Below are 24,797 nucleotides of genomic sequence, written 5' to 3'. Positions count from 1 at the left end.
AAAATTCTTACTCAGAGGGTCTTCTAAGTAAGAAAGAGTTTTTTCTCACATACCTCTTCATATCTGCAGGGCCATGAGCAAGAAACGGGTAAATGGAACCATCAAGATACCTCTGCTTGTAGCCAGCATGGACTTGATGGGATAGAATGATCCTTCTATGCTGCTACAATTCAGTCCAATAAAGGGCCTTCAACCCAAAATATTAAATCAGTTTCTTTTTCCACAGATGGTTCATAGCTTGACCTGCTGAGTGTTTTTCAATTTTTTTTTGCTTTTATTTCAGATTTCCACCATCTACAGTTTTTTGACTTTCATTGAAAACTCTGCCATTGTAATTTTATATTTCTTCATGCCCGTTCCAGCTTTTTGAAAGATCACGTTTATTCTCAGTCCCCTGCTCTTTCCTTAAAGCCACCACTGTTTCCTTGTTGAGATTAATCCAATTACTTATTGCATGTTATTGTTACATCTGTGTCCACCATTATGTTCGACAGTAGATTTCAGATTAACTTGGGTCAATACTGTGTTACACAAAAAAAACTCACCCTACCTAAAATAAAAAAAGAAAATGCCAGGGAAACACAGGCAGCATCTGTGGAGATAAACAGAGACAATATTTCAGGCTGATGATCCTTTATCAAAACCTGAAACATTAACTCTGTTCCTCTTTCCACAGATGATGCCTCACCTCCCGAGTCTCCCCAGCAGTTTCTGCTTTATTTCAGATTTCGGCATTTTTGCTTTTCAATTATCGTTGTATAGCTCTTTGTGCCAATTAGTCTAAACCTATGCCTGATCACTGACCTATCAGTACCAAGTGGAGAACTGATTGAACTTCTTTCTCAAACAATGCTCCTAAACCTTCCTCTCACAAACCTTCTCCTTGGATTCAGCCAGAGTCAGCTTGGGGCTCGATGCTGACCGGACAATTCCCATCTCTTTCCCTTTCTGCTCCTCCTGCGGTGGTTGCAAGTTGTTGAGGGTTCCATAGCTCCCTGTTTTGCGAAGGGCAGTGCGCCATGCAGCTGGAGACTGCTGCTCTTTCTTCTCTTCTTCATGGGTTGCCGCTTTGGCAGGAGAGCCTGAAAACTGGGTGAACAAAGGAGACACTTTACCAAATGACGGGACTCATTCACCCAGAACTGAAATGCCTCAAGCTGAAGGTGTGATCAGTGGAAAAGAAAAGAACCTGCTTAAGCAAAGCAATAAAATAAAAAGCCAGCAGAGTTAGGGGGCTTACCTCCCATTGACATCAAAGGTGATGGAGAGACCGAGCTTGCTCTAATAATAGCATAAGAACATAATAAAATAAATAAGATTAGGTCTGATTGGCCCTTGATCCTGCTTCATCTTTTAGTCAAATCATGGCATGTCCTCAACCTCAACACCACTTACCTGCTCCATTCCTGAATTCCAAGAATCCCTTAAAAATCCAAGAATCTATCAATTTCCACATTGAATACATGAAAAGGACATAATTTGACCTACCTCTTCTGTGAGACCATTAGCCCCAATTCTATAGTCTCCAGCCAGAGGGAACAATCACATAAGTGACTTGAATCAGGATGAATGCTAAGTTTCAATCAACACAACTCATTTGTCTAAACTCTAAAGAGTACATGTCCATCCCAATCATCGCAGTGAATTAACATTTTAACCCAGGAGTGAGTCAATCTAGTGAACCTTTGCTCTAAGACAAGTATAATCTTCCTTAAATGCAGGTAGCAAAACTGCACACAATACCCGCAAACTCTTGTATAATTATAGCAAGATTTCTTAATCTTGTACAACAATATCCTTGCAATAAAAGCCAATATAGCATTTGCCAAACTGTTTGCTGTACTTCAATGTTAACGTCCTGTGTTTCGCATACAACAACATCCAAATCTATCTAAACATCAACATTTTCTAGTGACTATTTAAAAATATTTTCCAATTTTTCCTAATCAGGTGAATAACCTCACATTTCCCCACAACTGCCATTTTCTCATCCACAGTTAACCTTTCTCTTTACAAATTGTTTATATTTTTGCCACCGTCGACTTTGTCATCTAAACTGATATCATCAGTGGACTTGGATACACTACACATTGGCCCTTCAACAAAATCATCAACATAGACTTTAAATAGTTGGGCCCACACCTCTTTGTATTCTTCTTGTTACAGCCTTTAAATGACTAATTTATTCATATGCTGATTTAACCAATGCCTCATCCATGCTAAGTTATTGCCCCAACCCATCAGCCTATTTTGTTTAAATAACCTTTAGCATGACACTTTACGGAATAGCTTTTGAAAATCTCTATTTACATCTGCCCATTGCTTTATCTGATAATCTAGTTATATCCTTTTAAAACATAGTTTCCTTCTTTTATAAAACCATGCAGACTCTGCTTAATCACGTTTAGACATTCCAAGTCCCCGTTTACCATTTTCCTAATGATGAATCCCAGTACCTTCTGACAACTGCTGCTTGGCTAAACAATCTATAATTCCATAATTTTCCTTTCCCTCCTTCCCTGAATAGCTGTGTTACTCTTGTACATTCCAGTAGGCCAGTCATAACCTTTGGGAGTATTAGAAGACTGCTATCATGATAGCTGCTGTCTGTGCAGCAACCTCCTTTACAATCCATGGGTGTGGGTCATTGGGAGATTTAAGTCTATCAGCTTTAATCCCATCAATTTATACAGTACTTTTGCTTTACCAATATTAAATTACATTAAGTTCTACATTCCCATCAGTCTCTGAGTTCCATACTATTTTGGTATGTTATGTGAAGTCATATATAAAACATGTTTTCAATTTCTCCTCTCCTAATCTCTAAGGGACCCAAGTATGGTTTTATTGCCCCATTTTTCACATTTTTGCTAAAGGTCTTACATTCTTAAGTTTAATATTAGTGTACCTTCAATCTACCTTTCCCCTCAATCAGTTTTTGGGTCAATCTCTGCTGATTCAGAAAAGCCTCCCAATCTTCAAGCTTGCTGTTCTTTTTGACAACATTATATAATACTCTTAATCCAATGGATGGGTTATTTTTCTCCATATTTTTTGTGCTAGAACGATGAAATGTCATACCTTTTAAGCCAGTTACTTGTGAGATTCTAGATTGGCATTTAAACTTTAGATCCTCGTGCTTTCTCCACATAATCTTCTTTCTAGTTTTATCTATGTTGTCTGATCTTACGTAGATCTTTTCTCTTCCACTTCAAACCACAAGAAGGTATCCTTTACCTGGCACTGGGCAAATAGAACCTCTAGTACTCTTTGCTGCAATTGCAGAGAACAGAATATACTGTTGCTGTACTCTTTATATATAGTACTCCATAATTACACAGAATATACTACTGCTATACCCTTGCTATACCGTTCCCTGCAAGTGCCACTTCTCTTCCCTTACACAAAAAGCCTTCTGTATCTTGGTGTCAAGGTCAGATTGCTCTGGTCCATACAAGCAATAAGCTCTTCTTACCTGTTGAAGGTCAAGTGTGAGAGACCTCATCTCTCGTGCCACTTCCTGGCACCATCTCATAAACTAAGCTACCTCGCAGCCTATAGAAAAGACATGCAGCTAGATTAACTAGTAGCATAACCAAACAAAAAGGGAAGCTGGCTGGCAGAGAATCTTACCTCCCTCCTTCTTGATAACAAAGGTGGGAGCAGTCTAAAATATCCTCTATCATAAAAGCAGAAATTTCTGGAAAAATATCTCAGCAGGTCAGGCAACATTTATGGAGAGAAAAACAGAGGTAACGTTTCAGGTTGATGGCCTTTTATCAGAACAGTCATCAACATGAAACCTGACTCTGTGATCTGACCTGCTGAATATTTCCAGCATTTTCTGGGGGTTTTTTTCAGATTTCCAACATCTACAGTTTTTTGGTTCTCGATTGCTGTTCTCTGCCAGCTTTACCATTTTGAAAGAACAGCAAACTTATAGCAGTCTCAAGAAATCAACCTGAAAAAGTAGCAAAAATCTCCAGCAAGCCGCAGCTAACCCCCAAACAAAAATAAATTCTCAACCATAAAGTAAAGCATTAAATAGATGGGGGAAGTTTCCCTCTGGTCAAACTGTGCTGGCAATATCATGAAATATGGCAGAAACATCTTTTAACGGTTCCAGTGAAGTCAAAAGATTGATCATTCAGAAGGGCTCCACAATTTTGCTCTGAATGGCTGCCAGGAGAAGTCCTGCCCCAGTAATTAGCATTTGTTCTTCAGGGTCCTCTTGTATTTAACCTACTCTCTGACAGTTATTACAGCTACTTCACATTCAGAACTGGCTAAGCTCCAGGGAAAGTTCATGCAAATATCTGCAAATGTTTGAGTGTAATTGTTTGACTGGCAACCTGAGGACTTGGAGTAAATGTACAGTAACTGGAGTTTCAAAGATGAACACAAACCATTGGAGAGAGGGAACAAACACCAGTCAGGGGCAGAAAAGAAACATACACCAAGCAGGACGCAGAGAAGGGATGTGTGCCAATCAAGGATAGAGAGAGAATATGCACCAGAGAGTAAGAAGGAACTCGCACCAATTAAGGACCGAGAGAGAACAAATACCAATCATGAGACTGAGTGAATCATGTGCTAATCAGAGACCAAGTGGAAACCTTGAATAAAAGCAGACAGAGGGAGAGCATGCACTACTTAGGGCCCGAAGGGAAAACAATTGGTCAGGGGACGAAAAAGAATGAACAATCAAGGTACCAATACTGTGTATTTTAACTATAGGCAATCAGATGTAGGCAAAAAGCGCAAAAAATCCCTACTCAAATGAAGTTTAAATGTTTCCTGAGAACAGCAGTTGCTTGCAGTTAAGCACAGGTTCCCTGCTGGTCTTGGATGCGTCTGAATATTAGTAACTTTCATTGCTTCTGGATTATTTCTACTGATAGGTTATTAGTGACATGCCTGAGAGATGTGTTTGGGTCACTGCTGCTCACAATGTTCATAAAGGATTTGAAACTTGGAATAGAATCAACATTGCATAAGCTTTCTGATAATACCAAATCTCTTGAAGAACAGCCATAAACAACAGAATAAAAGACCAAGGAAAGAGATATGCGTAATTTGTGAAGTTGGGCCAAGTAGTGGCAGATGTCTAGGGTGGCTAAGTGCAAAATAACAAGAAATCTGAAGGATAAACAGTGTGGGCATATGACGCACGGTAGTAAATTACAGGACAGGACAAAGGAGATGGATAGGTGGGGGAGTGGGGAGCAGGATGGTGCCCAGTTCTGGTGAGTAATGTTGGAACTATCAAACTAGCAATAAAGAGAGATAAGATCTCAGGACTTAATGATGACCTTGCAAAGTGCTAGCCTAACCTCAAATGGAATTTAGAGTACAATTCAGACCATCACATTTCAGAAAGGACATCTTTGACAGTGTTGGTTGATATTTTGTATTTGTCACCCAGTTATAGAAGCTGGAAATATCTCCACTGGAGAAGAATGTGGCATGCAGTTGCTCAGAAGAGATTGTAAGGAAATTGGACAAATTGAAACCTCATGACATCTTTAGCAATCCCTAACTCTGCAAGAAAGTGAGAGAAGCTCATTTTTAGAATAGGGAAGATGAGCAGTTTTAGATTTAACTTTACAGAACAGCGGGTGAACCTATGGAGCAGAGAATTAGTGAAATTGGCTTGGGGTGGCACCAATATCTAACAGATAGAGTGAGCTGGGAGCACAAGGAATAAAAATGTACGTGCAAACTTTCAGAATCCTGGGACCAGCCAGTTAGAGTACAATAGTCTCTTATTCTCTTGAACATTTCCATGTTCCAGTGTAAAATAGTACTCTTCAGTATCCTCAAAAACATTTCAATCTAATTTGAAGAGGCAGTGTGACATTAACCTCTTTTCCACCCCTAGTACACAATGCAAGCAATACTTGTCTGCAGTGAGGTCACAACCTCTTTCCTTTCAACAATGCAATCATGTTTGTATGAAAGGACATAAGTGAGATGGAAGGAAAGCCTAATACATACTTTTCCATCCTCAACCACCCCCTTAGAAACTGTCATTAGAAAATTTTCTGGTCACTGTGTAATGAATTGACCTGTACAATCGGTTTGTAAAGACAAGCTTTTCACTGTACCTCGGTACAAGTGACAATAATAAACCAATACCAAATACCAATTTTGAGCAGTAAAAATGGCAGAGTATCAATGAGCATGTGCAACATGAATAGACTGCATTTTAGGTTGCTGGACTTTCTATTGCCGAGAGTAATTTTTCATCTGTGTCTCTGAAATTGCTTGTCCAAAACTCAAGAGGTTGAAATAGAGAGGAAGACTAAGAGGGATGAACGCAAGGCAAACCACGTGCTCATGCAGCACACCAAAAGCTCCGACGAGAATGGAAACCTCAACATGCAAGAAGCTCACCGCTGCCTTTTGACCTCTTTGGGGGACCAAGACAATGCCGGTTTTGCGTAGGCCCTGTCGCCATGACTTTGGGTCACTTGGCTGACAAAAAGGTAGGAAAGGAGTAAAGAAGTCAAACTGTAGTCAGAGGAAGAGCAAGAGGAGAAAAAGAGAGTCAGATGAGAATGGAAGAGTAAGAATGGGAGGCAAGAAAGGGCATGAAGGAAAGGCATCCTCATTCTGCATGGCCTTCATATAAAATGAACATTTAATTCAATCCACAATAGAACATGTCATCAATAAATTAAACCTTCTATCTCACTGTACCATTCATCAGTCAATGCCTAAATAAACCAGGAAGTTGATACTGCCGGGATAATGTTCAGTGAAGCTTTGACTCTCTTGGAAGGTACTAATTAATTTAAATCAAATCTTGATTACAGGAAATATTAAGTATGTTCCAATTTCTACTTGGACCACCAATTGTGGACACTGGCAAAAAGGGATGCTCTCAAAATATCAATCCTTATTCTTCAGCCAACCTAGAACCACAGCATTCATCACCAGGGAGGAACTACTGTCATACAACAGGACATAAAATTCTAGTACTCAAGAGTGTTCTTAAAACATTTATTGCTTGTTAGAGGAAAGACAAATAATACCATGGATGGACTGTGGTGCTTGCCAAAGATATGTAGATCATCAAGGAAGTATTAACCTATCTAATTGGAGGGACGTTCTGCTAATATTTTTTTAAATATGGTTACGATCGATTCATTAATAGAGGGAGCTTCACAGTGTGGCATCATGACAACAACACTCCTGCCCATAGAATGGTGGACCCTGATACATATGGGGAGGAGAGGTGGGGGCAAGGATGTTTGAGGATTGGGATTGAACCTCAGAAAACCACCAGTGCAGAGTTCCTTCCGTATATGAAGGCCCAAATTCATTAGATGTTTTGCTCCATTTTCTGTACAGCATCCAGCTTGACCAAAGGGCTGGCCAACTGAGGTGAGAAAATCAGTAGTACACTGCTGCAGTCATGGCTTACCCACATATATTGGTAATGGTCATAGGTTGGAGGGAGAGCTCAGAGTACAAAGCAGAAAATCAGGGCACAGGGTGGGGATTTGCACATCACAGTGGGGTTGGGCAAGGACAGAGGTGGATGTTTCGGTGGCAGTGGGAGGGGGGAGGGGGTTTGCTTATCATCAGTGGTGGAACAGCAGAAGTGGGGATTGTGGTGGTGAAGCAGAGCTTCAGTTTGTTTCAGAGGAACATTTGGAGGGGACCAAGGAAACTCTGTCTACTCAGTCCACTTTCAATGCTGGAAATTCCTTTTCTTGTTGAATCAGACTTCCCAGTTACCTGTGGCACCAGGTTTTCCAAGTCCTGGGAAGTCAGCTCATAGATACTAAATACAAGAGGATACCCAAGTCTGGAGAGTATTTTAATATTACTTGGATACCTGCAGAGCTACATTTTAAATTCCGTGCAGACTGGGACTGGGATTGGCTCATAACCAATTTAAAAAGTATCTCCTGGATAGGAAATGCTTGGAGGGTTATGGGCCAAGTGCTGGCAAATGGGACTAGCTTAGACAGGCGTCTTGGTCGGTATGGACCAGTTGGGCCAAAGGGCCTGTTTCCGTGTTGTATGACTCTGTGACTCTCATTGGCACGAAGAAGTTAAAAATTACCCAAGATATGGTTCTGCATAAAGCAGCTCTCCTCACAAGAAAATGAGCTGCATTCTTTCAAGATCCAACATGGCATTCTTCAAATCATGAATCAACAGAACACTATTCACGAATAATATGGCAGTTCTGCTTGCAAGAACTAAGCAGCATTCTTCACATCGAGATATAATAACCTTCAGAATAACCTTTGCAATTTTCTTCACCAGAAACAACACAAGACTCATAACTGTAGACAACACCACTCCTCACAAGAAACAATGCAGAATTCTTCATAAAAATCAATGTGGCATCCTTCATTGGAAAGAACACTGCACTTTTCATAAGAAGCTATGCAGTGCTCTTCATAAGGTTCAATGGGACAATTTTCATATGATCCAGTGTAAGACAAAATCTTCATAAGGTGAAATTCAATATTCTTCACTGGAAACAAAAAAATCTTCACAAAACTCAGCACTCTTTGATGGAAATATGGCAGCGCTCTTTACAACAACCAGAAACAACAAAGCACTATAATCAATGTGGTATCCTTGATCAGAAATGATCCAAAACTCTTCAGCCAAATGGCACAGCATTCTTCATAACATAAATCAAAGCACATTTCACGTTATCTATCCTAGAAATATCACAGTATTGTTCACCAGCATAGCATCCTTCACAGATGACAGCAAATTAACATGCTTCAGAATAAAACAAAAATCACAATCTTCAAAAGTGACAGAGCAATCTTCACCAGAAAAGCAATGCAGCAATTATCACTGGACTCCACATGAAAAAAAATTCTGAAGATTTCACTGCATAGCCATCTGAATGAGACATTTCAAACACAAGTACCAACAGTGGCATTCCTCTGAAAAGGAAACATCGCAATCTCCATTGGAAAAGGCAATTTTCTCCTTTTCTTGCACAGGAAACAATGCATAAACCTGAAAATTAAGACACAACCTTTAACACAAAATAATGGAGCAACCCTTGCAACACCAAACAACACAGCAAACTTCACAGTAGGAAACAATGCAACATCCCTGCAGAGGTCTAAAAAAAATCAGCTTATCTCACCAGAAGCAGTAATGCAGTGTTTACAGTGCAGCCAATGAGTGCTGTAGTATTTCTTGCAATGAGAAAACTCACACATGGAAGAGATATATTGATGCTCACCTTAAGAGTAAATAATGCAGCATTCCAAAAAGGGAATAATACAGTAAGCATGGCAGGAGAACTCTGCAATATTCAGAGCAGGAAATACTTAAGTAATATAGCAGCAACAATGCAGAAGGATGAAGCACTGTATCTCTTAGAATAGGGCAGAATGCAATAACAATGATTACGGGTCACATTTATACAATTCCAGGCTTCACTTTTGATCATTTTTACTCAAAAGAGGAAGTTATATTGAAGTAACTGAATTTACATTAAAATCAAAAATCATCTGCCTTGCATTTAAGGTAGTTGACCAAAACTAATGTTGTTCCCCCTAGGTACCATCAGGGACAATGAAGCTGGTGGCCTCATTATTTTCTCTCAAAACTCCGAAACACCATTTGGACCCATCGTTGCTACAGTCATTACAGATCTGAGTTCAGCAGGGGTTAAAATGTAAAATGGACCCAGCGAGAATCTGCTGTTTGAGACTTGGGATTGCAGGCTTGATTGGCCAGGTCTGTAAACCATGACCTCCATATATAGAGAAAGTAAGGGTCAAGCTTATCTTCCGGAGCTCTCCTGTAATAAAAAGAGCAAGGCACTTAATTTGTCCATTTCAGCTAAGGCTGCAAGTGGGAGGTGCTTGCCAGCACTGAAGGCTAAGCTTAGTTTTTACAGCTGGGGGCTGATAAGGAAGTCTGTAAGTGCCATTCTGTACTAAGTGAAATAAACAAGCTTCTTGATTTTATAATGATCTTACTCCAAAGTGTTCATCTGTTCCACCCACTACAAGTTCTGAGAAGTGCATGAGGCCGTGAAAAATGCAACCCCCAGGCCAGATCAGAAAGGGGCCCCTATTGTTACTCCCTGAGGTGCAAAGTTAAATAGTGGGCAGTCCCAGCAAACTCATGAGCGTCACAGGCAAGGAGCCGTGCAATGTAAGACTATCTAAGGCAAACCCATAACTTTACCTCACACCAGTTGCTAGGGAAAACAGTACAACAACAAACAATGCCACAAAGTTACGTAGCAGTCCTCAAAGAGCAGCCTTCTTAAAATGGCACACAAAGAGACAAAAAAACAAGTGCACCATGGAGCAAACAATGGCCAAGAGTTTCCACAACATGATGATAGGACAGAAGCAGCTCTGAAGATGCTCCTGGCCAAAGAGGCATCTCTCACAAAGGGTTATGAATGCACTTTCAATTTGAACAGTACTATGATTCATCAGAACATTGCAACGGCCTGCAGAATGAAACATGGTACTGTAGCGACTCACCGTCTGAGCAAGCGAACCAGCTTGGCGGTCGGGTCGCGCATCGGAGTGGTGAGGCCCAAGACGGCGTTGGGCCTTCACCTTCCCCGAACGACGGGGAGAACCCGCGCGCGGGAAAAGTTTGATGATGTAGCGCGTATGTCATTTCCATTTTCAGTGGGCGGGAACTGTTCCTCTTAAAAGGCCCGTGCAAGGCAGGAAAATAAATTAGTTTTTGTTCTGCAGCCCACCGACTAGTGTCTTGCTTTCACATCGCGGTAGCAGCCGCTACATTGGTGACCCCGACGGTCCAAACGGATCTTGGACCCGCACAATGGATGACAACGCAGGAGCCAACATAGTGGCACTCAAGCTGCCCACCTTTTGGACGCTTCGGCCCAACATCTGGTTCGACCAGGCTGAAGCACAATTCCAACTTCAGACGGGGCACCCAGTTTACCTCCAGCCTCTGGTCTGCATTAGCGAACATGCTAGGGACACAGATGCACACCACCACAGCCTACCACCCTCAATCAAATGGGTTGGTGGAACGTTTCCACCGCCATCTAAAATCAGCCCTGATGGCCCGCCTGAAAGGTCCTAACTGGGTCGACGAACTGCCTTGGGTCCTGCTCGGCATACACACTGCCCCCATGAAAGATCTCCATGCTTCGTCAGCTGAACTCATGTACGGTGCGCCCCTGGTCATCCCAGGGGATTTCATACCCACCCTTCGGGGCCAAGAAGAACAACCCATGGCAGTCCTGGAAAGACTGTGCAAGAGGCTCTGCAGCTTGGCACCGATTCCCACTTCGCGGCATGGTCAAGCCCCATCCTGTGAGCCCAAGGAACTACAAGACCGTAAGTTTGTTTTCATTCGCAGGGGCACACCCTGGGCACTGTTGCAACGGCCATACGAAGGGCCGTTCCGGGTCATCAGGAATAATGGGTCCACCTTTATTTTGGATACTGGGGGCAAGGAAGAGGTCTTCACGACGGACCGCCTCAAACCGGCCCATTTAGATCTACAACAACTGGTCAAGGTCGCAACACTGCAACGCAGAGGCCAACCTCCTAAGCAACGGTTAGCACAGTCCGCGAACCTTGGGGACCGTATCGCCGGTTCTGGGGGGGGAGGGGGGGGTGTAGCGACTCACCGCCTGAGCAAGCGAACCGGCTCAGCTGCCGGGTCACGCATCGTTGGAGCGGCGAGGCCCAAGATGGCGTTGGGCCTTCGTCTTCCCCGAGCGACGGGGAGAACCCGTGCGCAGGAAAAGTTTGATGACATAGCGCATACATCATTTCCGTTTTCGGTGGGCAGGAACCGTTCCTCTTAAAAGGCCCGCGCAAGGCGGGAAGATAAATCAGTTTTTGTTCTGCAGCCCACTAACTAGTGTCTTGCTTTCACATCGTGGTAGCAGCTGCTACAGTACCACATTTCTTACAAAGTGCCACACCCAGCAACACAAAACAATGCCTCATTAACTGCAGTAGGAAGCATAGCATCAATCCTTGCAACATCAAACCAACAGTATTAGCTGCAACCGGAATTGCCGTTCAACCCACACATCACTGAACAGGAAAATGCGGCATCCTTTCTTTCTTGCAACAGCAAATCTGCAGCAGCTACACAATAGAAAGCAGAAGGGTCAATCCACAGCATAGTGCAGCATCACAGCAAACAATGCAGTATTTCTTGAAATGAAATGCAACAGCCCTCAGAAAAAACACTGTGCAATCCAACCATCGCAACCTCCCTTGATCAACCACAGTGCAGCACACCTTGCAGCAAAAAACCTTGCATCCCTCCAATAGAAAGCAAGCAGCATTCTTCACAGGAAACAAATCAGCACTTCCAGCAACTCTGATTTTTTTTTGTTTGATCTAGAATGAAAAGAAAATGCCAAATCTTCAATGAGAGAGTCAAACAGTCAAACCAGTTTCTATCCCACCAGATCCTGGCTCCACTCTGGAAGTTTAAAAAAACTAAATCAGGAGATGGCGCTGCAGGTTCCAAACTCAAACATCAAACAGTTTCTCTCCTTGCTTGTTACGTACCCTCTTGTTACTTGCAGTAGTGGATGAGAGGATGGAGTCAGTTGTCATGCTCCGTTTGGTGAGGTTATTCATGTTAAGTCGGACTTTGGCCTTCTCTGTCAAACCAAAAGACAACAAATACAAATGAATAGAGCGTGGCAAATCTGAGTTTCCTATTTCTAACCCCAAATGAAATAGCCCTCGAGAGTCTTATCACTACCGATATACTTGATATGGAAGAGACAACAAAATGCAGTGATAAATCACACGTTCAAGCTCCAGCAGGCTTTTTCTGAAAGACACTTATCATGTAAGGTTATACCAACCTGTGAGATTACTGGGAGTCATGAACCAGCCAGATATGATCCAGACTACGTGACCATCTGTGACTGCCAGCACTGGCCAGTCCTGCAGGTTCTCACAGCCTAACTTACTTTACCCAAGGTCATTTGACCACTGGTCTTCAAACCTTTTTGCAGTCGAACCACTTTAATCAACACGACCCAAATAATAATAACCAGTTAACTACAAATTTAATGTAGATGATATCAAACCACTTTGGTTAAACTCCAAAAGGCAGTATCATAGTGAACTGATAGTTACATGCCGCTTATGTGGGCAGGTTTAGAGTAAGGCGGAGGCAGGATGTGCAGTTCTCTGGTCTGCAGACCCTGTGCTTCCCAGGCTTCTCTCCAGTCCTCTCACCATGGGCCCAGGGCCTCTCTCTTACTTGTTACCTTGGGCCCCACACCACTGACCCCAGCCCAATCAGTTTTGGTGGCCCCTTTTTAAACATCATGTGACGCACCTGGCAGGTCTCAACCCCTACTTTGAAAACCACTCAACTCGACTGTACAGATCCCATTTCAGGAACTGCAATAGGGTCTTACGACTCAGGAAATTGCAGATACCAGGCCTCCAATTGGACCTAATCCTCAAACCAAACCTCAGTACAGGGCAACAGCACCACATGACCAGGAGCTGTGCCTCCTATCCTAGTTTAAAGGCTGCCAACTGTCAGCGACAAATTTGGCACCACTGCTGTCTTGCCTCAGAATTGGAAGGTTGTAGGTTTGTCTCATTCCTGAATCTTGACTGCAAAAGTATAGGCTGCCACTCCAGTGAAATTCTGCAGAATAGCTGCACTGTTGAAGAAGCATCTCTCAAACGAGATGTTAATCTGAGACCCTGTCCTCTTGGTTAAATGATCCCATAGTACCATCTCTTAAGGAGCAGGACAATTATCCCTGGTGCCTAGCCAATATTTACCCTCCATTAACATTACAAGGACAGATGATTGGCCATTACTGTATCATTTGTGGGAGAATGCTGTGCACAAAATGTCTGCTTCATTTTCCACACTCACACAGTGATTACACCCAAGCATTTCCATTATAGCAAAGAAACTTGGGGTGACCCAATGCTCATGAAGACACTATGGCAATGCACGGTTTTCTTTTTACACCACCAGTGCTGGGAGTGCAGGAGAATACTGGAAGCAATGGGAAATCTTTTGTCTCCCCTTGGAAGTTAATTGTCCATTAATCCAATTTCAAGTTTTCTATCCTCACAGATCCTATTAGCATTAAATTCATAAGATGTGGACCTCCGTTAGACCTGGCTCTGATTACACTGCTGCATCAGTTAACTTGGGTGGTGATATCATGAAAGTTCACTGGGTTGTTTTCTGGGATAACAGTTATGTCCTCAGAATAAGAATAGACCTGCATTCTGCAGGGTTTAGAGGAATGAGAGACAACTTCATTCAAACGTTTCTCACAAGGCTGAAAGACTTGTTCCCCTACTTGGTGTCCAGAAACAGGTATTACGGTCTCAGCTAGGGGACTAAATATTTAGGACAATATGGAGAAATCATTTTCATTCTTTGAAACTCTGCACCCCAGCAGGCTGAGGATTTACAGTTGATTAGTATATCCAAACTGAGGTCAATTGTCTCTGGGCAGAAATCGAGGGTAGCAAAGTAATAGAGATTCAACCATGACATTATTGAATGGTGGAGAAACACTGACAGTCAAATACTCTACCTCCCCACTTACTTTCTCCGATATTTTCTTAAAACTTCCAAAGAGTCCTTCTTTAGTTAAACTGTTGGGGTACAAAATCCATTTTTTTCAGACTGAAATTATTTCATTGGACCACTAGTCCAAAGCCCTCCCTTGTGATGGAAGCAGAGATCATTGACTTACCAGCCACCGATTCAACTTCATGAGGCATCTCCTCCTCAGAACTTGAGCCATTCAACTTTTTCCTATCCTCCTCATCATCATTAACGTGCTCCAGCATTACAGACTCCAGTGTCTTGCGCTCCTTGTCATGCATTGAGATTTTATCTTTGCTGCTCATACGGGAAATAGAAGTCCTGGTGGGATAACGGATTAGCACTAATTGTCTGTTAGTGTGATGCGTGCAGGCCCAAGACTCGATAAGCAAGTTCCATCACTGAGGTTAGACACAAAACTCCAACAGGGTATAAAGGAGCCAGTCTCCAGCACTAAGCAAATAGGACGCTGACAGCAAATTTAGACAATTCTCTCTGCTCTACTTTCCTGTAGTACCCAGTTATCCTGGGCAACGCTCCCTCTAACCTTCGAACATCAGTAATGCACTCTCAGATCTGCCATTTACTGATATTTTTTGCTGCATGAAACACATCCCAAATCGCTTTCAATGTGCAATGTATCTCTGGCTCACATGAAAAGCATGCTCCCATCTATTCTGTAAGATACAGTATACATTCTGAACCCAGGTCACTATTATTACATGTAACACTTCAGCTCAATACACAGTCCACAGCTATGAATTCCTGTGTATTGCACCCTAGATCTCGTAATTACCATGTAATGCTCTGTCCATTACACCCTGTTATTTTCTGCCAGTTCTATAACTGTATAATACACTCCCAGCACTGATATTATCAAGTATTATCAAGCTCTATTAACCTGTTTTATTGTTGACTTAACACATTTATTAGTAATGTTTCACTGCGATTATCCAGTGCAGCGAGGCATTTGCTTCTCAGAGTTGAAGACTATTCGCAAGGAAATGCTGGAGCTGTTCTTTTGTACCCTGCTGTATCTCAAAAGCATAAAACAATCTTTGAAACCTGGCAAGGCCCCAGAGGCAAAACCTCACACAGCATTTTATTTGGTGAGGCATCACTCTTTGTCCAGTGAAGAAGCCAATACAGTGCAGCCAACTTTCAATCTACATATGAGGCTAAGCCTCAACACACAGTGTATTCCCCATCACCACAGGGTTACTGTAACACTTGTTGCTTTACAGCATTCCCCTCCATTCCCTTTCAATAATATATTTGTCTCATTAATTTAACCTCTTTATTTCTTGCTCATTTTTATCAATATTTTAACATAAAAACTGCAAGATGATAAATGCCCATCTAATTCACCATTATCATCCTGGTCAACACATAAAATAATAATGAAATTGTTAACTAATCATGTTAATCAATATTTTAAAATGTTTGGAAAGATACAAAGAATAAATAGTAACAAGGTACAAGGCAAACCCAATAATCAGGAATGAGTGACTGCAACGAGATAGGCTCTGCAATGAGTTGGAAAATAGTTTGTCTTCTAATGGATGAGTGCATTCAAAGAAAAAGCAGAATATCTGGGCATGCAGAAAAAGAATTCAAAGAGCAGCAAGGATTTAGGAGCAATAATGTATTGGGACAGAAATCTGCTAGAATTCTTTGTGAAGTTTCCATAGGATGTTTGATGATTTTGCATCCACAAATGAGAAGAGATGCAATGGAATGTTGACAGATGCATTAAATGGATTAGGAAGTGGGTCAAAAATAGGTAAAATATCCTGTGGGCTTAAGTTATTCAAGGTCTCTTCTGGATTCCTTGTTAATCACATGATTAATAAGGTGAAATGTCTTCATTATAATATTAAATAACAGTAAAGTGAAGGTTCCCTCACGAATGATTATGTAACAGACTCTAGATTAAGTGACCGAGCATTTTCTAGATCATCTGGATCTAGATCAATTCAGTGGATTGCTTCCAACATAGATAGCTTTTAATGTAAAGAGGTGTGTTGTAATGTACATTGGAACATTGATCATTAACGAAAGATTTCTCCTGCAAGTAAGAATAGATCAACATTCCTTGGGGTTTAAATGAACAAAAGTGAGATATCCATTTATAAAGATGAAATGTACTTGGCTGCAATTACTGGCCATTCACTAAAAGTGTTTAATCTTCAACTGTATTATTCCAATCACTTATTGCCTTTGCAATCTCTTCTTTTCTTGATCCTTTCTTCCTTTTAGCAATTTAGTGAACTCGAAAAAGTGTGTCCCTTCAACTGCCACCTTTATTACCATGAAAGCCAATACTCATCTATTATGCTTATGGATCTAATCCATTAGACACTCACTGGTATGGTCCTTGTCCACTGCTCACAGCGTCTTCCAGAACAGAGCAACCTTCATTTTTTTTTAAAATCCATTTTACTTTTGACAGATCTGACTCTACATACTTTTATAAGAATTACCATACTTGGAGTTCCTAGAGGCAATGTTCTATTACCAGCTACCTAGTTTTGCCCGAGACAATATCATCCATGCTGCGATTGGTGCTTTGTCCTTTGTTTTGCATTCTCCAAGACAGTGCTTATTATTAGATCTTTGTTTCTCCATCAGTGACTTCACATATCTTTCAACCCAATCTTTTCTAAGGATTCCATTGTATATCCATTAACATCTATGTGGCTGCATTTTCCTAGCACTTCTAATTTTCACAATACAAAAACTGAATCACTACATTCCTTCTAGCATCTCTCAACATGGATCAAGAGCTGATTCTGATGGACAACTCTTCTTTCACTGCTAGACTCAAAACTCTCCCCCAATATGACATGTCTTTATTTCATTTACACAATTTTAGTGAGAGATCCTTTGATCTTTCCATTCTGTCGTTCCCTGACTCCAATGTTAGATTCATTTCATTCTTTTTCCCTGAACTCTCATCATTTGATAAGATTCATCAACTATCTTCTCTAAATCATCTTTTCTCAAAATCTCAAAACTGTGAAACCTTTTACATCCTTTAGTCTTGCCATTCTCTCACATCCAAGCATAAAACAACAATCCACTGATTTTCAATTTGCCTCTCAGTTCTGTTCAACCCTCACCTAGTTCTCCAAGTTTTAACACACACTGATTGCTTAGTGGGGTCTGCTTCAATGTGGACCGACTGCTGCCTTAAGCAGATTCTTCCAATTGTATAAAGTCACTGGTGAGATAATCTTTTGACTACTGTGTTCTGGTTTAAGCACCATCTTAAAATGGACAAATTAACATGTTAGAAAATGTACAGAGAAATCTGAAAGATAAGGTGATTGGGGGATGTTGGATTTGTGGAGATAACAGATCTGGTTTTCATCGGAGAAAATGACTGAGACGATTCGAGTCTTAAGGAATGAAGAGGAGTGGACATTGTACAGGTAATCAGGTCATTACTGTGAGCACAGGAAAAAAGAAATACTTAAGCAGGATTACAAAGTCAGGCAAGAAGTCATGGTCAATTTCACTATGAAGTAATGAGATGTACAACTGGCTCCAGCTGAACGAATGTTGCTTCAATAAACACACATAAAAAGATTTCTCCGCAAGGCTCAATTGGTTGGGGAAATGAGCAGCAGAGAAGGGAGGAGAAAATTGATAAAGGAGTTGTGTGAATACTTGATTAGCTGAAGATTTCAAAGCACAAGATAGCACAGAATCAGATGGTTCCAGGATTAGCAATACCACGGAAATCACAGGTCAGGAATAACATTTAATGGAATGGTCGGAATGACAGGGCTGGAGGAAATAATGGGTCAAAAGCTAAAAACATTGGGGCCATGTCTACAGCAAATGGAAAAAGGTAGGTGCTTATAGAACATCTTAACTTTCCCAAATACACAGACTTCACGTATGATGAATTATTTTGAAATTAAATGGCCGTCATTTGGCATAAGCATTAGTGGGATGGACATAAAGGATCTCTGTTTAAAATCACATCCTGAGGGAGAATAATTCTAAAGTTCAGAAGTTTTCCAATAACGTATTGAAGTGTCAACCTAGATTATGCATTCAAGTCCTCGAGTGCAGCTTGAATACACAACTATTTGGGAAGGTGCCAAGCTGTCACTGATACAGTTGATTGTATATGGTGTGTCTTAGGGAGATCTTGCTGGCACTTGGAGTTATTTTGCCCTTATTTGCACAGCACTTGGATTGAAGAGCTGATGCAGTACCTGAACCTGCCACTGGAGGTTATTAGCACACTTTAGAAATCTGTAAGAAAGCATTGTTGTGGATGGAAAGGGGATTTGGCACATTTCATAATCCCTGCATTTTCACCAGTGCAATGAAAAATATTTTATTCCTTGTTTTTTTTTAAATATGCTACAAGTGCGATTATAATAGGGCTGGTATGAACTCCTGACATTAAAACAGCAAGACACTCATACACAAGATGTACAGCACATCTTGCACTCATCTCTGAGATGCAGAGGGATCTGGGTTCCCTCACACGTGATTCACAAAAGGTTGGTACTGCAATTTTAGAAGTGACAGAATGTGATCACACACAAAAATAGTGATTTTATATTTCAGTTATATGAGGTGTTGGTGAGACCATATCTGGAGTACTGTGCACGGTTTTGGTTTCCTTATTTAAGTAGGTAAACATATTGGAGCAGTTCAGAGCTGGATTACAAAACTAACACCTGGCATAGGAGGGTTGTCAAATGAGGCAAAGTTGGACAACCTACACTTATATTTTTAAGAGTGAGAGGCAATTTAATTAAAACATACAAGATTCTTAAGGGTCTTAACAGGGAGGATTTGGAGAGGATGTTTCCTCTTGTGGGAGAATATGGAACTTGCGTACAGTAGAGATGAAGATGTGAAAATATTTCTCTGAGGGTCATCTGTCTTTGGAACTCTTTTCCTCAAAATGTGGTGCAAACAGAGTCTTTGATATTTTAAGGCAGAAATTGGCAGATTCTTGAGAGCAACAGAACTGAAAGATTACAGTGGGTAAGCAGGAAGGCAGAGTTGAGGTTACAATCAGACCAACCATAATCTTACTGAATGGTGGAGCAGGCTTGAGAGGCCAAGTGACCTACTCCTGTTCCTAATTCGTATGTTAATATGTTGTAGCTGGCACACACTGAAACAGAACTGAGGCAGTGGTGGAGAAAATGAACATCCAAGGTGGTGAATCAGGTGTCAACCATGTGGGATACTTTCTCCTTCCTTGATAATGGAAGAAACACCATTGGGTGCACAGCTACTTATCATAAATTGTCATTTCTTCCCTTTATTTTGTTCAGAGTCAAATCTTGGAAAAAAACCTCCCCAGCAACAATGCAACTGGATACCATTTGTCAACGAGAAGGGTCTGAGTCAACTCAATTCTTCCTCTTATCTTCATCTCCTTTTCAAGGTTAGAATGAGAGGCTGGCCGTGAATGTACATGAAGGTGAATGGACATGAAGAGCGGGTGTGTGCACACAGCACGCTGGCCTGCACATGCTTGTTTTATCTTGTCCTTTATCATGTGTGTGTGTATTATGCTTTATTTGTTTCAATGATTTGTGTGTATATAGGTACATGTGCACGCTGCTCATCTCAATTGGGACAATGGGACAAGCATTTCGGGGGGGGGGGGGGGGGGGGGGGGAGAGGAACTGAAGGTAAGCCAGACAAATCCCAGAATGATGTATAACACATCAGTGACTAGTTACTGAAAGAACACACACATCCTTAAGGAATTGGACACAACAACTAAAACATTTTACGTTGAGCATTCAATATCATGGTCATCATAACACCAGCACCACTACAAAATGAAATCCAATGTTCTTTTATCTGCAGGTCTGATCCTTTTGCTCTGTCACCTTTCAAAAGCAGATGTTATTAAAGAAACTACTTAAGTTCACCTTCATTTGAAGTGGTTCCATTCAAAATGACTATCAAGGGGTGGTGACCCCATCATTTTGACTCCTGTTACAACACCTTACCAATGGAAAAACTACGCAGATTTTAACATTCTTATAATGTATCAAAGAGGTTTAATCAAAGCAAATAAATAGATTTTAAAAAATGATTTCAAAAATGATTTTCAATTGCACTAATGCTTCCACTTTCAGTGGGAAAAGAAGGGGAAAAAGCAAATCCTTGGTGTTTTGTTTTAAGCATCAGCTCAGTCTATCAAGGGTGAAGTAGTGCCTACAGTTAAAAACTCATCCAGTGGTGTTAGGGTGGGAAATGCAGTTGGCATCACCACTCATCAAACAGTGAGTCTACATGCTGCAGGATGATCACCAGAACAAACCAAGTCAGAACTAACCTCCTGGTCCTGGTTGGTATTTGCTGAGAGGCATTCGACAGTTCAATCAGTGAGGCCTCCATCTTGGCTTGCTTCTCCTTCTCAATCCTCAACTGTTTTCAGCAAAAAGAGGAAGGAAAAGAAGAATTCATACAACTATAAATGGTCAATTGTGTGGGGAAAAACCATAGGGAGAAGAGTGTACAATTCGGTAACCTGACAAAAGATCCCTCCATCTCATCCACTGCAATAGTTCCTCGTACAACCATATAGGGAGGCTCAAGCTGACCAGTAAAACTTCACTTTGCATCTCTGAAGTGGAAAAAAATCTCTCGATTGCATAATCAATGTGGAGTAAGCTTATTTGTATGTTAGATCACCTGCCCTTTGAGGGGAAAGCAGTGTTTGGAATTGGACTCAACATAAAGTGTACTATCGCTTAAACCAGCTTAAGTCATAGAAAGAAACTTAAAGTAAGTTTCTGCCTAACATTATCTACGAACAAGTTATAGGATTTTGAAGCCAGATTTTAAGACAAGGGGTATTTATATTTCCCCAATTCTGGGAGAGTGAGTAAGGGATCCGAGAACAAGGTCCCTTTGAAATCACTTGCGATACTGATTTCCATTATCAGTCATAAATTACCTAGTGATGGTTTGGGAAAAGATTCATCACAAAAAAGCACGAGGTAAATTCCACTTTACACAGCTCCACTCTCTGACAAACCAAACTAGCATCTAAAGGGATTAGTAATTGGTCTTAAGTTTTATCAGTTTGGCCTAGTGAAAGTGTTTGTGTGTGTAGTCAGAGTATTCAAAAACTGTTGCCTGTAAGTCTGTGTCTACTTACAACGGTCTGCTTCTTCTGTAGCTCCTCCAGCAGATCCAAGAGACTTTCATCCGCAACATCAAATGCAGTTTGACCCTATGATTCAGGAAAAACCCGTCAATGATCATTGTTCCTGATGGCAAGCAATCAATTCTCCCCACTTAACATTCACTCCAGAAACAGTAAAGCAAAGTTGTAACCTGCCTACAGAGTACAATTAAACAACCACCTCTCCTGCAGTGAAACTCCTACCAATTTAAAGAAAAAAATCTTGCCATTGCTTGAATCGCAATGCACTGCAAAGGTCAAACATCTACTCAATAGATATCTAAACTACACCCAAGAATAAATCTGCACTAGGGTTCTGATTTGGCTACTCCTTTGCTCTAACCAACCACCTTACTCATTTCAGACACTGCCAGTCATGTCCTGCCTCTTGATACAGCAGTTTTGTCATTATCCTTACATCAGGTACAGTTGTGGAAATATTGCTTATTACTACCTTAAACTGCACCAATGCAAAAATGTATTAGCATTTATTATAAATTAGCACATGGTGAAGACAGCATCCCATGCAGTAACCAATATATCCATATATCCAATGTTCCTTATGACAGACATGAGGTAGTATGGATTCTGATATCACCAGTGCAGAATTATCAGATCCCTACAACTAATTCACCCAAAAGAAACATACCGCATTTCCGCAAAGTACAGGAAAGTCAAGCAACTCTAACCAGTGGGGTTTCTGAGATTTTGCACCATTTTAAATCATGTGAAGTAGAAACCGACTATCCAAGTTCATCATGAAACATTAATCTGCGAGATAAATCAGTGTAAAATCACATGCATTAATTGAGGATCATTTTCATACACTTTAATTTGAATTTTCTAATATAGCATTATACATTGCAAAAAAGAGCAATACAGTGCAAAGTATAAATATGATACAAATAGAATAACAAATTAGAATAAGAAGTTAGGCAGTAGAAAATGTGGCAAAGAATACAGTGCAATATAGAGCAACAACAGTTAATGTAGGCAGCATGAAATAACATTGGATAATGTGAAATAACATAGTGGAAACTTAGTAATTTGAATAACATTGAACAACATACTCACAATGTATGCCCCTTAGTAAATGCATTGCTCTATATTTGAATGAAATGTCCTTCAGTAGTATTGAAAAGAATACAAGGAAACAGAGTAGTATCGTGCAATAGCTTTACAGAGAAAAAGAGCAATAAAAATATAGTTAATGTAGAGGAATAAAAAAACAATGCTGGAAAGTAGATCAATTTTATACAAGAGTGGACTAATAGAGCAAAACAGAGCAATAACAACAATACAGAGCAGCACTATGCAAATTCAGCTATGCAGAGCAACGTGGAATGAGAGCGCTTACAAAACGACAGTACAAAGGGTACAATCTCTCAACGTATAATGAGTTAAAGCACTGGCAATTTATCAATAATGATGTCTCTTCATGCTGCAAGTTCCAAAAAGCAATGCAATAATTGACTATTTTGTTTAGGTACAGGTAGAAAAGACATATAGGCCACAGTATATTGTACAATATAGCAGAAGAGTGCAAAATAGATTTGTATAGTGCAGTACAGCACAATGAAATACAGAATATTGCAGCACAATACATTGGCAAAGAATCAGAAAAGAGCATTGAGCCTATCAGTACCATTCCATCTTATGCCATTCCAATGCACCCAGTGTATGATGGCTCCTTTCTATTAACTTAGTTTCCTTTTCCTCTCTTCCCCCCCCAATTACCTATTGACTTACTGCTTTAATGAGCAGGGTACATTTTGAAAATCTCTCAATACCTTTTATTTATTTATTTACACATTGACAGCTCTGAATAGGAAACAGGCAGGTCCACAGATTTTCAAATTTTTTTGTCATTCATCGTAATAGCAGTTAAAATTTTGCACTGTTATTCCTACCCATGTGAAAGAGGCCATGGCACAGAAGTATGTTCCTTTTCTAACTCCCCCAACAAAAAAAAACAAGCAACTTTATTAATGTTGGTGTAACAATCACCATTTTCAGCAAGGAAATACTTCGGTCTATTTTAAAGATGCCAGTTGACTGATAATTAGCTACCTATTCTAATCTGCTCACATGGAAAAGGCTTTTTACCAATCTCTTCCCTCCTACAAGTTCTCTTGAAAGACCTTTTAACTCTTACTACCAATTGTTATCAATTTTCAGCTCGACAAGTTGCTCAGGATTTTACCAAATGTTTTTAAAAACACACCAACATTTTTCATAGACAATTTATGTATCAAAATACTACGTAATGAAGCAGTGTGATAAACTGCAGTACTGCACTGTTGTAATGGTAAAGCACAAAATTTAACCTGCAAATCTTGCATCAACAATGCATCATTAATGTGCAAATCAAATTCAGAGGATTAAGAGATAGGATGTGAGAGGCACATTTTCAGAGCTTCTGGGTCAATTACACAGCTCCACAGCTTGCATGACACAAATGGCCTCAGCCTTACCGTTACTATTAAGTATTTGCTGGATTCACAAACTATTTGTCCATTAAACTTGCTGCAATAGGTCGGTTATCCTTTACACACATTATAATTGTTAATGCAATCTCAGTCAATTGCCATGATTACAAAGCAACATCAAGTTTCATTCCAGCATATTGAAAGTTCTTTTTAGAAATGTTAAAAACTTTTCTTTCCTGTCTCTCCCCCCCCCCCCCCCAGTCTTTCTCTTCCTATGCCTGATTTGACTCGAGTTCAGTCTCCTCTATTGTTCCTTTCTCCATTATTATATCTCAGTAGATAATGAGTTAGACCATTGGTCCCAGATGCTCCACTGCCTACCTGTACTTCTAGCAACTTACAACACAAAATACTTTGAACTAAGCAGTGGAGGATACAGATCTAAGATCTCTCTCCTGTATCCTACAGCCTGGTAATACATCATAACGAACTGGAAATCTGTGCATTTTTAATGAAAAATGATATATAACATAATATCACATGTGGTCTCAGTCTTACAATGACAGTGCAAAGCATTTTAGTAGCTCAGTCATAGAAGTGGATTAATATTAATC

General features: G+C 40.6%; 1 protein-coding gene across 6 annotated transcripts in view; it reads right to left on the bottom strand.

Moving 5' to 3' along the window:
* Positions 1–24,797, bottom strand: part of zmp:0000001167 (protein phosphatase 1 regulatory subunit 12A) — a 135,775-nt gene that overhangs the window by 56,160 nt on the left and 54,818 nt on the right. For 4 of the 6 annotated variants that reach the window (XR_007957413.1, XM_052029022.1, XM_052029021.1 and 1 more), the window contains exons 6-12: positions 21,728–21,802; positions 20,900–20,991; positions 14,717–14,889; positions 12,531–12,625; positions 9,134–9,232; positions 6,397–6,477; positions 877–1,089 (exon numbers count right to left, since the gene is read on the bottom strand). Coding sequence is in view for 5 of the 6 variants with exons in the window: in XM_052029022.1 (XP_051884982.1) it covers positions 877–1,089; positions 6,397–6,477; positions 9,134–9,232; positions 12,531–12,625; positions 14,717–14,889; positions 20,900–20,991; positions 21,728–21,802 (828 nt within the window). In the remaining variant the exon portion in view is untranslated. The remainder of the gene's footprint in view (positions 1–876; positions 1,090–6,396; positions 6,478–9,133; positions 9,233–12,530; positions 12,626–14,716; positions 14,890–20,899; positions 20,992–21,727; positions 21,803–24,797) is intronic. The other 2 variants (XM_052029025.1, XM_052029024.1) reach the window with 1 other exon arrangement.

Source organism: Pristis pectinata, chromosome 14 (genome assembly GCF_009764475.1).
Source record: "Pristis pectinata isolate sPriPec2 chromosome 14, sPriPec2.1.pri, whole genome shotgun sequence".
Taxonomy (NCBI): Eukaryota; Metazoa; Chordata; class Chondrichthyes; order Rhinopristiformes; family Pristidae; genus Pristis; species Pristis pectinata.
The sequence above is the reverse complement of the archived record's forward strand: the minus strand, read 5'-3'. Positions and strand labels throughout refer to the sequence as shown.